Source organism: Ailuropoda melanoleuca, chromosome 6 (genome assembly GCF_002007445.2).
Source record: "Ailuropoda melanoleuca isolate Jingjing chromosome 6, ASM200744v2, whole genome shotgun sequence".
In the NCBI taxonomy this organism is placed as follows: Eukaryota; Metazoa; Chordata; class Mammalia; order Carnivora; family Ursidae; genus Ailuropoda; species Ailuropoda melanoleuca.
The window spans coordinates 21,760,686-21,777,282 of NC_048223.1; the positions used below are offsets into that span (position 1 = coordinate 21,760,686).

Sequence of the window (16,597 nt, forward strand, 5' to 3'; positions counted from 1 at the left end):
GAACACTGTAGGTCCATAACTTGTAAGTAATAGGTAATTTTGTTTTGGCTGATGTGTGGTAAGACTTATCTGCTTTTCTATTGTTTATATCTAGTAACATTCATTATGGTCTGAAGAGCTCAACTAAAATTTTTATCTGATTGTGTTTTAATGTGGGAATCATATGCTGTACTTTTGAATTTGTGTATTCTAGAACCTTACATTCATCGAGATATCAGGGTAGTTTATGTGTTTCTTCCTAAATATGATAGCTTGATTTAAGAATCCATGTTGTCTCACAGTATCCTATACAATTGCCCCTTGACCCTATAACACTCAAAATGAGGTTAGGTAGTTAGGTGGTGGGTTTAGCACTTTGGGGAGTTGTGTATTTGTAGGGGTTTAGAGTGTGCATGACTTTTATGTTCTTAAAGTCTGCATGACATTTATGTTCTTATTAAGACAAGCCCAGAAGGTTAGCAAGGAATATTAAGGCTCAGGCGGTTGTCTTCCTTCCTGCTCTCTCATCTGGAGGCTTAGTATTGCCTCAGTAAATATTTGTTGGATAGGGCTGGCCATCTTTCACTTAACACCTTGAGTAGTTAGAGACTTTAAAGATTTCAGGTGAGTTACTTTTGTCAAAAAAACAACAACAACATTTGTTTTTAAACACATTTGAGTGCTTTTTATAAACAAGTAGATCTTCAATGTAAGAGCAACATTAGAGTATGCGATGAAATAAGATGCAGTCATTCAACTCTTTTTCTTCTTTTGAGAGATAAATGTTTTTTACCACAGTTTAATTTTGTATGCACTGATCTTTAGAGGAAGGTCAGACATATGGTTTAGGTTATAGAACTATAGATGAGAACATTAATAGCATTCCTCTTGCAGGTACTGTAACTTTTCAGCTTTGGTTTAGAGCAGTGGTTCTCAGAGTGTTCCCTATTCCAGGAGCATCTGCATTACCTGGGAATTTGTTAAAAATGCAAATTTCTATATCCTATATTGAATCAAAACACTGAAGTAGAAGCATTAATCTTAAATTTTAACAAGTCTTCCAGGTGATTCTGGTGCATGCTGAAGTTTGAGAACCACTGCTTTTTGTTTTCTGAGCAGTCAGTATTACTTTTACACTGAGGTTCTTGGAATAATTGCTTTGCTTTTTTTATAACTGTAGTTTGGGTAGGATTTCTAAAAATATGTTGTTTATCCAACTGCTCCAGTTTGAAGAGTACAAGTATTTTCTCCTGGTTACTTCAGTTATTATTTGTATCTGTATGGAAACCCCTTCCCACAAATCTGTTAACCTGTTAGGCCCTTTAAGTGAATATGGCCCCTTCTCTGTCCCATCTAGGTTGCTCTGCCTTGTCTCTGCTAAGGGACTTAAGAGTATCTGTAGTTTTTAGTTTTTTGTACCAATGCTGTTCCCCCTTAGTGTCACAAGTAATCAAGGACTGATTATACCCTAAGTTAATTAGAAATACAAGTGCTTTTTTTAATTGTAGTTCCAGCACATAGCACATACCAGCTGCATGATCTTGGGCACCTCATACTCAGCTTTATTTTCCTCTTATGGAAATGGAAATAATGGTACCTAACTTGAAAAGTTTTTGGGGAGGATTAAATGAAAGTACGTATGAATTTTTTGGCTACAGTGCCTAGCACAGAGTAAAACGCTTATTAAATATTAGCTACTACCGCTACCATTACCACCATTACTTTTTGCTGAGTCATTTTTGTCACTGTTGTATTGTCACAACATAGCATTTATTTTGGAATCATTACTGTTCCATCTAGTGCATGGCGTTTGATTTAGGATTTGACAATGTTAAACTTTGTTTAGATTTTCTTTAATGGAAGATAAACCTCATTAAAAATTATAGGAACAAATAATATATTTTTAAAGGTTTTATTTATTTATTTGTCAGAGAGAGAGCACGCGAGCAGAAGCAGGGAGAACAGCAGGCAGAGGGAGAAGCAGGCTCCCTGCTGAGCAAGGAGCCCAGTGTGGGACTCCTCCCAGGACCCTTGAATCATGACCTGAGCCAAAGGCAGATGCTTAACCCAAGATTTTAAAAACCTTATAAGCAAATGCCTACACTAAATTTAAGCCTTCCAGAAATGAAGTTTTTGCAGATTCATTCAAGTAGATAGAATGAGCATTTGCAACTAAGTTTCTTAAAATTCTACATGATAAATTCTTACTAATTTTCCCCCTCCATTTATTGGTTTTCACAAAAATGGTTAGTCATGTATATTACATTAAATGCATGCCACCCACATGAACTAAGTTATTTGTGGAAATTTTTTCAGAGGGAGAAATTACACTGTTAAATAGAATACTACATGTATTCGGATATTAAATTTGCTTCCTAAACTGAGAAAGAAAAGCCAGCCAGAAAATTTGAATCTGAGTAAGTCATATTCTTCCCATAGTAGTAAGCTTTCTACTGTTGCCCTTCACTTGTTTGCCTTTAGAAAGACCAGTCTGTATATAGATGATCTCCAGTTTACAGTGTGTGTAAACTGTACTGAAAGCAATTCAGACAGTAGAAACTATACTTCTAATTTTGATTTTCTCCCAGGATGGCAATATTCAGTACAATACTCTTGTGATGCTTCACAGTAGCACTGAGTCCTAGCTCCCAGTCAGCCAATGTGATCACAAGGTAAATAACTGAAACACATCCTTTCTGTACCGATAACAACCATTTCCTTTTTCATATTTAGTACAATACTCAAAAAATTACATAAGATATTCAACACTTTATTATAAAATAGTCTTTGTGTTAGATAATTTTGCCCAACTGTAGATTAACATAAGTGTTCTAAGCACATTTAAACTAAGGTAAGGTGACTTTTACCATGTTTTCAACTTGACAGTGGGTTTATTGGGAATAACCCCATCATAAATCAAGGAAGATCTGTAATTGTAATCTGTGCATTTATTGCCTTTATCTTTATTCATCTACACATTACTCTCAATTAAAAGTGCCTTTTTTTTTTTTTAAAGAGCGCACGTGCAAGCAGCGGGGTGGTGCAGAGGGAGAGGGAGAGAACCTTAATCTTAAGCATGGACCACCAAATGAGACTTGATCTCACAACCCTGAAATCATGACCTGAGCGGAAATCAAGAGTTGGACATTTAACTGACTAAGCCACGCAGTCTCCCCTCAATTAAAAATACTTTTCAGAAAGAACAGAAGATGTAGAGACAGGCCATTAGCATATGGTTTTTGATTGATGAGGAAAATGGTGCTTGAAATGTTCATTGTTCTTTCTAATACAAGTGAGAATTAAAATTTGTGGAAGTTAATCATTGGTTTCAAGTGGAAGAATATTATTATTATGCATAATACTGTTTCCTTCTAGAAAGTGTGTTTTCAGTCAGTATTTAAGATAGGTTGTATTACTCCAAGAAGTTGGTAGAGATTTGCAACTTTATATCAGTTTGTAACAGTTATGCCCTAAAAAAATGAATTTTTAATAGTCTAAACATCAGTTATTCTCCAGTATCCTAGTTTAAAATGTTACACATGACTACTTAAATATTGCTGTCAATTAGGAGTCTGTAAGCTTGTTTCTAATCCTGGCACCCTTTGAACACTTATGTGAGCCCTGTTTGTAAAATGAGAGAATTGAACTAAATAAGGATTCTTCTAGAGCTAACTTTCCTTTAAACTGTGTACTCTCCTTCACATTAAACAATACAATCAATACAATTTAATCCTTTTCTCTTAAAATTTATTTCATAATTTGGGATTTTTGGACATCAGTTTTTGTCCTGTCTTAGTTCATTGATTGCCCTCTGGTGCTGCTGAAGTGTTCAGAGCTGTTTGGTAGAATGATTTTTGCCAGTTAGCTCTAACTGAAATGAACAGCCTCTATTGATTGACTAATTTGCTGCTTTTATTCTGTCACATTCTGGGAAGTAAGATTATGAAACTTCTTTAAAATTCATTTACTCAACAAATTTACCAAGCTCCTAACACTGTGCTAAGTACTAGAAGTCAAAGATGACCTTATGGTTTAGGATGGGAAATAGGTTAGTACACATAAGGTATGAAAAATGGTATTATGTACCACTATTTAAATTAGGCCTAAATTTCCAGTTGATCTTCCTGTTCTATTTATTATATATATCCCAAAAGAGGACATACACATTTATATAAAGGAAGTATATTCTCAGTTACATACTGAAAAAAAATCTAAGTTTTCATAAGCTTTGATGCTTGGACTTTATGACATCTATTTTGGCTGCATTCAGTCTATTTTTGCTACCTTTCTTTTGTTGACTATTTTCTGAACATTCAAGGTTTGTGGATAATTGACCTTTTGTAGACACCAGAGACCCATAAACGATATTTCTTTTGGATGATGATTGGGTATGATGGAGTGGGAAGCTTTTTAAAAATTTGCTTTTAATAGTATAAGAATTCTGACTTGATAAAAATACAGGAAGTTTTGTTGTTGAAAAATGTTTCTTTTCCCCTTTTGCGTCTTACACTATAATAATCTGATATTACTTGTATGCAATTTTGTGGTGCATGCTGAATTTATCATAGGATAACATAATTTGGAGTCATCATAAAGAACTTTTTGTTACAAGCCTCTTGGTGGAAAAGAATAAGAATGTATAAGAGTGAGAAGAGCAATAGGAGTAATTCCAGAGGTTTTGGGACTTTGATCATTGGCTATCTTGATATAAATATGAACTCTAACAAACAAATTATTAAATTCCTCAAAATAAGAGTGAGTGCTGCTAAGCCGCATATTGGATTTTGGAAATAAGGAGTTATGCTTCATGTTTTACTACTTTTATAGAACAGAATATTTGAAGTAAGTGTTAGTGAACAGCATTCACCCTCTTTTCAAGGTAGTATAGATGTGGAAGAGGAGAAGCAGGATGAGGAACCAGTTATTCCAGGTTCCTATCGTTGAAGATAACAGGTGCTTTTGTACTCAGAAGGGGATAATCTGTTGATATGGGACTCAAGTCACTATATAATGATTGGGCACTTATAGCATTCCTTAGCATTTTTACAAGTGTCATATGGACCTTACCATGGCTATATGATACTACACTGAAAACTCTCCCTGCTATATTCTCGTTCCCCAGTCAGTTCTTTTCCCCAAAGGCAGTGTAACTTTGTTATCTATCCTTGGGAGGTTACTATTACTTTAAATCTATATATTCTCTCCCCTGTGGAATTTGAAACATCAGGGCCACTATAATATATCATATTTTTTACTTTAATACTGTTCCGGTTATTTATTGCCCAGAAACAAATGACCACAAAACTTCCTGATTTAGAGCAATACCATTTCATCCTCTCATGGTTCTGGGAGTTGAGTGGGCTTTGTAGGTGATTTTCTGATCTCTCATGGGTTGCTGTCAGTGCTGGGGTTAGAACCATCTCAACTGCTGCTGGCTATTGGTTGGGGCCTCAGCCAGAACACCTACATGTGGTCCTTGCCACCTGGCTTGGGTTTCCTCACAGCATGATGGCTGGGTTCAAGATGAGTGTCCCAAAAAGTACCAGGTGAAGCTGGGTGACCTTTCATGACCTAGCCCAAGAAGTCATGTAGTTAGCATCAGTTATGTTCTACTCACAGGCTCATAGATTAAAAGGAGTGTTGGTGTCATGTAAGAAGAATGTGGTATAGGACATCTTGTTGAAGCCATCTTGGAAAACAGTCTGCCAAAGATCTATCCATATCATTTTAGGAAAGGCATCTTCATTTTTCTTGGCTGTAGCAGTATTTCACTGCATGGATCATATCAATGTATATTTAAATCTGTTCTTTAGTTTTGAATTTGCACATTATTTTATATTTTTGGCTGCTAACAGTAGTGCAGTAAGTAATTCATAGTCACTTCTCATATATCCCAAGTATTTATATTGTGTAAATTTCTAGAAGTTGATTGCCTTTGTCAAAGGTTACATACATTTGTAATTCTGGTAAAATTTTCCGGACAGCCCTTCAACAACAGCTTACAGAATGCCTGTTACTGTACTTTCCTATCTCAAGGGACTTGTAGATTTTACCATTCTGAATTTTTTATTGTACTTTTTCCCATATTTTGAGCGAGATCAAGAATCTTATATTTTTAGAGTCCCTTGTGTTTCCTTTCTTTGTTAGCTATAACTTCATGATATATTGTGAATTCATTTGTAATAGTCATGTTATTATATTCTGTCTCATTTATGAATGGTAATTTCTTAATATCTCTATTGTGTTCTTATTTATTTTAGTAACTGGTAATCTCACATTCTTGAACTGTACTCTTATTGTTGCACATTTAATGTTTGCATTTTTGTTTGCTGTTTTAGGTAATCATCTAATAGTAGATATTTTCTTGGAATTTTCTTCCAATCTGGACTTAATTCTGTAAGATCAATTTCTAGATGTGGTTACTGAACCAAAAGTAATTTTATCAAATGGTGGTGGGACCAAAAGGATTCTGCTGTTTTCATCACTTTTTTTCCTCCCTTGGAAATACTTCCAGTTTCTTCAGGCATTGCTTGGCTTAAGTAATTATATTCTAGGATTACAGGTTTCCTGTAACTGTTACTCTGGGTTCCTTGTCTCTTCTCCCTTATCTCTCTCTCTCTCTCTCTTTTTTTTTTTTAAGATTTTATTTATTTGACAGAGAGAGGGAGAGGGAGCACAAGCAGGGGGAGCAGCAGGCAGAGGGAGGGGAAAGCAGGCCTCCAGCTGAGCGGGGAGCCTGACTTGGGGCTTGATCCGAGGACCCTGAGATCATGACCTTGAGTGAAAGGCAGACACTTATAACCTACTGAGCCACCCAGGCGCCCCTCTTTTCCCATCCTTAACTTGTCATTTTCCATTTTTATGTTGTAAAATTCTCAGATATTAGCACTTTTAAGCTGACTTAGTGGATAGGTTTATTGCCAAGCATTGAAGAGTCATTTTCAAGGCCAGTAATGCTTCAAAGATCTGGGAGGTTCTGTCTAGGAAGCAGTAAGTGCTAGGTTCTTGAACCCAGTTGAGAAGGTATATCACTAAAGGGGGGGGGGGCTTTCCCCTTTTTGAATAAGCATTTTCATTTTCTTTAGGTAAATACCCAGAGGTGGGATTACTGGATCGTGTATTACTATTTTTAATATTAAAATTTTTTTTGATGTTTTGTGTTTTCCATAGTGTCTGTACCAGTTTACGTTCCCACCAGCAGTGCACTAGGGTTGCCCTTTCCCCACATCCTTGCCACACTTGTTATTTCTTATTTCTTAACTAGCCATTCTGACTGGCGTGAAGTGATACCTCATTGTGGTTTTGAATTGCATTTCCCTGGTGATTAGTGATGTCGAGCATCTTTTCATGTGTCCATTAGCCATCTGTGTGTCATCTTTGAAAAAACATATTTAGGTCCTCTGTCCATTTTTTAATCAGATTGTTTGGATGTTGAGTTGTAGTTCTTCATGTATTATGCATATTAACTCCTCATTGGATATATCATTTGTAAATATTTTCTTCCATTCAGTAGGTTGCCTTTTCATTTTGTTGATGATTTCCTTTGCAGTACAAAAGCTTTTTAGTTTGATATAGTCTGAATTTTTATTTTTGCTTTCTCTAGAGTTTTGGGGGTTTTTTGGGGTTGTTTTTAAGATTTTATTTACTTGACAGAGAGACAGCCAGCGAGAGAGGGAACACAGGCAGGGGGAGTGGGAGGGGAAGAAGCAGGCTCCCAGCAGAGGAGCCTGATGTGGGGCTCGATCCCAGAGTCCTGGGATCAGGCCCTGAGCCGAAGGCAGATGCTTAACGACTGAGCCACCCAGGCGCCCCTCTAGAGTTTTAAACTGACTTGTCTAAACCTAATTTCCAGAAATTTGTCAATTACAGCTCAGGTTTTTCTGCCTGAGTTGGTTTCCTCAGCCTTCTGCTCTGAGATACATCCTTACTGTGTCCGCCTTTCTGTCCATTTTTGGAAGCAGTAGATTGCCCTGTGACTTCACTTTTCTTACAGATCTAAGAGTTGTCGATTTTTCAGTTTGTTCATCTTTTTATGTGTTAGGGTAGGGTGACGACTTCTAAGCTCCATACATGCAGAATCAGAAACCAGAAGTCGTCTTTTCCTTGCATGTTATGGGAATTTAATAAAGTACTATTTAAACTATTTAATATAATATTTATTGTCCACAGATAAATGTCTTTCATAGACTCCTATCCCTTAAAGCTAAGTTAATTTCATTAACTTTTTCTCTGTTTCTGTTCTTTGGAGAGCATTTGTCTGATACTAGTTAATAACTTCTAACAACCTCTCCCCTTTTCTCCCTTCTCTTCACCTTTCCTCTTTGTAATGTGTTCATTCTGCTTCCAGTTTATTATTTGATGCATCCTTGTTATATAAATCCAGTCTGTTGAGTAAAGATTTTTAAAAGTTTGGGCCCTTGGTGGGACAGGCACAGGTTCTTAGCCTTAAGTTTCAAATCCTGGTTTTATCAGTTCATTCTAGGGTGTTCAGGTTTGGGGCACAAACTTAATACTAACTAAACTCAAACTCTTAAGACTAATTTTAAAAGAATGTGGATTAGTTTGGTACCAGAAATACTAGTATAATTTCAGCAGGTGACCTGTGACTGGTGTATGTCCTGGTTAGTGGATTCCCTTAGGATAGTCAGGTATCCTTTAATATTTTCCAAGATTGCAGTTCACTTCACAACAGTTACCTTTAGATGTTGCTAAGTGATTTCTGTTGTAAAATATGCGTAATATAAAATTTACAGTTTAAACATCTTTTAAATGTACAGTTCTGTGGCGTTAAGTACGTTAACCTTGTTCAGCCATCAGCACTTTCTGTCTTCAGAACTTTTTCATCTTCCCCAACTGAAACTCTACTTATTATACAATAACTTAACCATTCTTCCCCACCTCTGCCCATAGCAAATAGCATTCTACTTTCCATCTATGAATTTCACTGCTCTAGGAATCTCCTCTAAGGGAAATTACACAGAATTTATCTTTTTTGTGATTGGCTTATTTCACTTAGCATGTCATCAAGGTTCATCCATATTCTAATGTGCCAGAATTTCCTTTTTAAGGCAGAATAATGTTCTATCACATGTATAATACCACATTTTGCTTATCTTTCATTGATACACTTCATTGTGGATCCTTAGGTTTCTTCCACCTCCTGGCTATTGTAGTGCTGCTCTGAACGTTCTTTTGGGTGCATACTCAGAAGTGGAATTGCTGCATTATCTGGTGATTCTGTTTAGTATTTTTCAAGAATCTCTGTACCATTTTCCATAGCAGTACACCATTTTATATTTCCATCAGTGCACAAAGGTTCTAATTTCTCCATATCCTTACCAACTCTTGATTTCTGTTGTTTTGTTAATAGCTGTCCTAATGGGTGTGAAGTGGTATTTCATTGTGGTATTTTCATTTTCCTACCTATTAGTGATATTAAGCATCTTTGCTTCTTGCTCATTTGTGTATCTTCTTTGGACAAATGTCTATTAAATTTCTTTGCCCATTTTTTAATTGGGTTGTTTGGGTTTTTCATGTTCCTGAGTTGTAGGATTTATATATTCTGGATATCAGTCTCTTATCAGATGCTCATTGATAATTTTAAGAATGAATCCTATGCAATTAGTATTTATAGATCATCTGGTAAGATGAGTTTGCTTTTGGAGTATTCTTTTGGGGCTTAGTCACTGTGTATGCTTTCCTCTTTGCCTAATCTTTTTCACATTAATTGAAATGTAACTCTTTCCTGAATACATGGCTTTTGCTGCCATATGATTTTAATGGGAAATAAAAATCTGTCAGCTCTAAACTATCCATATTTTCTTTTCCGTGTACAGTTTTATCTGAAGTCAGTGCTCATATGAGAAAATCCAGTATATTAGATTACTGCTGTTGATTCATTTCCCAAAGCCAGTTTCTACCCTGATAATTTTGGTACCTGGTTCTTGATGCTACTTGGTCAGTTCCTGCTTATTGGATATTCACCTTGAAGTATGATCCAGATCTGTTGAGCTCAGTTATTAAATTCCTTACCTCTTAAAAGCTTTGCTTCTCCTGTAAATCACTTCCAAACAATCTAACTTGGATTTTATGATCTTCTGAGAACCTGAGCCAAGACCCTTCTCTTCTCTGGCAATTATATTCTTACCTTTCAGTTTTAAAAGGCCACAAATCCACTACTTCTCGAAGTTTTATATAAGGGAGAACATTCAATCATGATCCTACTATGAGAACACTACTGCTTTTTAGTTTCTTCTATGCTTTTCTGGTCATGGTTTTACATAGATGTACCATATCTCTACCAGGAATCTGTGTATTTTTTTTTTGCTTTTTGGCAATTAAACAGGTCACTTTATAACCATTTTTTTTATTTAATTGCTACTTAATACCTACCAAGCCACCAGTACCTTTTCATTTATACATTTAGGTTGTTTCTTTCTTTCTTTCTTTTTTTTTTTCTATTTTAAAGATTTTATTTATTTATTTGACAGAGACAGCCAGCAAGAGAGGGAACACAAGCAGGGGGAGTGGGAGAGGAAGAAGCAGGCTCCCAACAGAGGAGCCTGATGTGGGACTTGATCCCAGAACGCTGGGATCACACCCTGAGCCGAAGGCAGACACTTAATGACTGCGCCACCCAGGCACCCCTACATTTAGGTTGTTTCTAATTGTTAAATACAAAAATCCTCTGAGCATAAAGGTTTGTCCTCCCTACTTTCCTGCTCCCCATACCATCTTTTGGAGATTCCATGAGATACTAGATGTAGCGGTTTTGCTACGTGTTGGCAGAATTATTTTCAAAATGGTTATACAGTGTCATCACCAATATGTGAGTTTGTGCCACACTTTTTAAGTTTTTTTTTTCTTTTTTTTTTTGCTAGGTTAGGAGGTAAAACAGCCTTTATTCTTTTCAACTTTTTGCTATAAGGATGATTTTCTTTATTACTAATTATGTTGACTTTTTATGTTCTATTCCTTCTGCACATTTTCTTTACACATTTATCCTTGATGCTTTTGGAGTTTTTCTTAAGATTTATGTGAGCTGTCTACATATTAAAATTTAATCTCTTAGTATCCACTGTAGAAATTTTCCTAAAATATCTTCACCTCTGTGTTTGGGATGGTAATACATGTTTGCAAACAAAGTCTCAAATTTTTATGTAATCAAACTGATAGTCTCATAGGATTTTTGGTCGATTCTAATAAGGTAATTCTTTTTTATCAAATTTGAAAAGAAGTTGAGGGTTGGGGTATGGTATTGGTTCCTTGGTTTTTCTCTTTTATGCCCTTCTATTTAATTCTTGTAGAATCATTTTAGTTGTTAACATTAAACTTTTTTTTTTCTTAGGTATTAACCTTTGGTTAATGCTACTGATTTGGATATTTTTTCCCTGGTCCAGTATGTTGCAGTGTCTCTTCCTTATTTATGAAGGTCTTACCTGTTATAGGCTTTTGGAATTTGCAGATGTAGCATTTACAGTTTCATCTATTCTCAGCTGACTGCAAGGTCTATGATTCACTAATTTGTAGTTTTGCTGAGACTGAAATGTTGCTTGCTTGCCAGCCTTACCAATAGGAACTGATCATGTAGGTCAAAGAGGGAGCCTATTAGACAGGCCAGCACCCGCATCTCAACGCAGCTTTGTTTTTCTCTACTTGTCGTCGCGTACACAGTAACTCTCGAAGTGATAAAAGCTGTTTCTTTGTGAAATATGGGCCCGAAAAGAAAACCAACCGCTAGTGCTGGTGCTGAAATGAAGAGAAAATGAAGAGGTCTAAGAAAGTGATGGTTCTTAGCCAGAAAATAGACGTTTTGGATAAATTAAAGTGGTTGTGCAGATTCAGGTAAGTTTGTGGTGGTTAATGTTGCTACAGTATTGATGTAGTAGTTTATATTTTGAGTGTCAGAATTTATTTTTATAACCTTATGAACGACTAGCAATGTAATTTTAGAAGCATAAAGGATTTGAAGATGTCAGCTGTACTTCACTGGGTTTTATGGGGGAAGTATTTGAGAATTTGAGAACTTTAAGGAATCATGGTGGTCTTGCAGTATATAATGTCTATAATAATACTGGATTATCCCGTAACAGACAATACTTCTGTTCTTGTGGCCGTACAACACTGTTAATTGTTTTAATGTGTTTTTGATGTACCCTGAGACCCATTCCCCGGGCCTCTAAATACTGGTCCTTTTTCTCCTCCTCCAACATTATGCTCTTTTTATCATACCATGTGAACAAAAGTATGGTATTACCAAGTTTAAAAAGATCTTGATGGTATTTTGTTTGAGATTGTGTTAGTTATATAATGACTTGAGTAGAGGCCTTTCGAAATGTCAGTTTTTTTTCCCATTTGGGAACTGTTTGTCTATTCAAATGTTATCTAAGATACCCCCCAAAATAGTGCCACATATCTTTTATGAACTTCATTTAGTGAATATTTTAAATATTTTATATGACCTGGGATTTTTATTAGATGTTGCGTATGAAGAAGAATAGCTAACAGTAATTTCTCAAGAAACTCCCAGTCTAGAAGAAAAAGATTATATAAATCAGTGATTATAAAAAGTGTGAAAATGTTCATTGCACAGAGGTGGGAGCTATAAAATAGGGTATGATGAAGGATGGTTTCTAAGAGTTGAGTGAATTGATTGTTCTTGTTAACATGATTGGGATTCATTCTCTTCCCCAGAGTAACACTGAAAGCCTGGTTATTGCCAGTGTGTTGTAAGGCTTTTGTTGACTTTAATCTGTTCTAGTCAATTTAAAGAACTCATTTGCACTTTTTTAGCTGATATCTTTGGATTTTCTTGTCAGTCTTGCCTTTTACAAATAATATCTCTTTCCAAAAATCTGTCTTATTATAAGGATATTTGAAATAATAAAAGATAATGGTGGTGGTGGACAATCTTACTTGGTTTCTAGATTTAGAGAGCCTGCTTAAGAGCTTTACTATTAAGCAAAATGCTGATTTCAGGCCTACAGATAGAATGGACACTTGATAAACTTTAAGGAAGAATCCTACATGTATATTAGGAATGGATAATGCTTCAGATGCCCTTTTGTAATTTATTTAAATACATGATTTTTCTTTTTTAGCCTGCTGGTGTGATAGCTTTGTGTTTCTGAATCTACTTGGTCATGGCTGTTGTTCTTTTAATGTATTTGTTGAAATTTCTTTGCCTGTATTTTTTTTTTTGTCATTTTTGTACATTTGTAAAGACTGGTAGCCTTTTGGGATATCTTTTTTGTTTGAGAATCAGATTATATTTCCTTTAAGGCAGCATAACTAGTAGTTATGTTTGTGAACCTAGGGTTGATTTATGTAAGTGTAAATGAATGTTTTTACTACCATAGAAAACAAAGTCTGAATGCAAATTGTAGTCCAGTTTTTTTTCTTAAGTTACATCAAACTGTACTTGAGAAATGGCTTATAGTTTGTGATCCGTTTTTTTCCTTCTTTCCATTTTATGAAAAAAAGCACTGTTTTAGAGGCTTAATTTCAAGTGCTTAAGAATATTTTTTTTATTCTGCCAGAGAACCTTTCATTACTAAAAAAGTGACATAGTCCTTTTTTGGTATTCTTTACCATAAATACAGGATTTAAGAAAATGGATATTTCTGCTAACTTTGTATGTTAAAAAGGTTGATGAATCAGAATATATTTTAATTATGACTAGCCTCTTCTGAGAATGCACAAAACTATTAATTAGAATCTGCTTAAAATAAAGACATTTCCAATTGAGATGTTTGCAAAACTGAAGTTACAGTTGCTAATATAAAGCCAGCAACTGTGGTAATAAAAATACCTTGAAAAATAAATGTTATATTTAATGTAAAAGAATACCTCATTAGACTTGGCTTATTCAGCAAATTTGATATTAACTAGTGAATCACTTGTGAAAAATTGTCATCACTAGATAAACTACAATTTACAGAAATGGATCATAATTCTCTTACATGGTAGGATGGGGTTTTAGAAAATTTTTATAATTAATTCCTTGTCAGTTTGGGAGAAGGAGTTGAATATAACACCTTGAGGTAAAAGTGAAAGGGAGGAGCATACTAACATGGTGAATGATAGAGCAGCACTTAACTACCAAAGTTAATGAAGGAGAAGAACTAAGGTGTCAGCATGCTGCTAAAAATGTAGGTCTTGTTCCCAAATATCTTTATTTTAGTGCAGGTAGCAACACTTAGAAACTTATTCTAACGGTTGATATTTTAAAGTTCAAGTCACTTGATTATAACCAATTTTTTGTAAATTGATGGCTTTTCATTTTTTGTAAATACCCATTGCAGTGTTTTTCGTGATATTTGTTCTTAGAACTAAGAGGATCATAGTGGACATTTTACTTCATACTGTTCTCAACAAGCAGTTCGGAAAATAATTGATACCGTAATTTGCAAGATTGAACAGCAGCTTCTTAACCCTAAAAGCAAAAATATCACTATAAAATATACTATCTTGAGGTGCCCAGCTGGCTCAGTTGGTAGAGCTTGTGACTCTTGATCTTGGGTTTGTGAGTTCAAGCCCCATGTTTGGTGTAGAGATTACTTTAAAAAAAAAAAAAAAAAAAGGATAGTTGTTAAAATCCGAAAAAAGAACTGATGAAAAAGCACAAATGCAAAAAAATCTGTACAAGGATTGAAAAACAGCTAGGAGTTAATATTGAATGTGTATTTAACACATAAAGTCTAGATTAAGATCATAACAATTATAAGAAGGGAAAATATCATAAAAAATATTTAGTGTTGTAGGCCTGGGACTAAATCCCCAGAGTATGCTAATAAAATACCAGGAGAATGGAGCAGGGAGCATTGTGTTGACAATGTAGATGATAACTATAAGTATGCCAGCCAGTCCTTTCTCTGTGTGTCCCCCACCCCCCTTGCAGTTTTTTAAGAATATCCATATATATATTTCTTAAATTGTTCTTAATTATTTTTAATTTACATTGTGTAAAACAATTTAAGAAATGTTTCTTAAAATTACTATTACAATAAACTTTTTACAAATGTAGAAAAATCTTTGAATTTGTGATTTTACTGTGAAGGTCTTACATTAAGCATCTATGTGTATCAATATCTTGCAAGCATCTAAAGCCACTATTAAATGTGCATATGTAATATGTCATGTTTCCAGGTGTCTTCTATATAATGAAAATACTAGGGTAGAAATGATAAACTTATTGCAGACATTTTCTTCTTTCAGCTGCTTTTCTAACCCAAACTGTGTGTCTTGATGACACAACAGTAAAGTTTGAAATATGGGATACAGCTGGTCAAGAACGATACCATAGCCTAGCACCAATGTACTACAGAGGAGCACAAGCAGCCATAGTTGTATATGATATCACAAATGAGGTAAGTAGAAATATATTCTACAATGAAAATAATTTGAACATACATTTTTGGTATTCAGAATTTTGATTCAAGATTTTTTAAAACCATTTTTTTTGATAGCCTGTCATGAAATTTCTGCCAAAGCTTTTATGAGTTAGAAGAGCTGATTAAAAAAAAAAAAAAAAAAGATTGAAGTGTCTCAAATAATACAGTAGTCCTAAGAATTTCTTTCCAAGAGTCACATTGAAGAGTCTTTAAGGCCTTGTCTTACAAAGACGCTCCCTAACCATTTTTTGAGCATGTGCCAAATAGCTGTTTCTTTGTTTCCCAGGAGTCCTTTGCCAGAGCCAAAAACTGGGTTAAAGAACTTCAGAGGCAAGCCAGTCCTAACATTGTAATAGCTTTATCAGGAAACAAGGCTGACCTTGCAAATAAAAGAGCTGTCGATTTCCAGGTATGTTTGAACGCACATGTATGTATTATAAATTTTTCTTCTCTATCCACACTTCAATTACAGTTAATAATTTTAAAACCATGCAAGTAATAGAAAACAATTTTTTAAGCAAATGTAGATATAACGCTTCTCACGATAAATCTGAATTTTTAAATGTCTTTACATATTGTAATATAAATTGATCCAAAGATTTTGTTGACCGGGGTTCCTGAGTGGCTCAGTTGGTTAAGCATCCAACTCGATTTTGGCTCAGGTCATGATCTCAGGGTCATGAGATCAAGCCCTTCATGGGGCTCTGAACTGGGCATGGAGCCTGCTTGAGATTCTATCTATCTGCTCCTCCCCACCTCTCTTAAATAAAAAAATTTTGTTGACCTAAACAATTACAGAAGAATTTATTGTTGACAAATAGTGCAGACTTATATAAAGCAAAAGGTGATTGCCTCTTACCCTAATCTCTCCACCCCCACACGTACTTTAGTATCCTTCCTAACCTTTTTTATTTATCTGCCAATATTTATATCAGTACACATAAACATACCCATATGTACACGTACAACTTACACTTATGTGGTTCTTAAAAGGACCTTCAAAGAGGCGCCTGGGTAGCTCAGTCACTTGAGTGTCTGCCTCTGGCTCAGGTCATGATCTCAGGGTCCTAGGATTGAGGCCCTCATTGGGCTACCTGTTCTGCAGGGATCCTGCCTCTCTCTCTCCCTCTGCCGAGCCTCTCCCCTGCTTGTGCTCTTGCTGTCTCTCTCAAAATGAATAAATAAAAAATCTTAAAGGAACAACAACAAAAAAAGCCTTCAAAAAT

The 16,597-nt window shown here is 35.2% G+C and overlaps 1 protein-coding gene across 1 annotated transcript in view; it reads left to right on the forward strand.

Annotated features, from left to right (window-relative positions):
• Positions 1–16,597, forward strand: part of RAB5A (RAB5A, member RAS oncogene family) — a 28,242-nt gene that overhangs the window by 6,011 nt on the left and 5,634 nt on the right. Inside the window, exons 3-4 of the mRNA XM_002927439.4 lie at positions 15,196–15,347; positions 15,658–15,780. Of these exons, the coding sequence (XP_002927485.1) occupies positions 15,196–15,347; positions 15,658–15,780 (275 nt within the window). The remainder of the gene's footprint in view (positions 1–15,195; positions 15,348–15,657; positions 15,781–16,597) is intronic.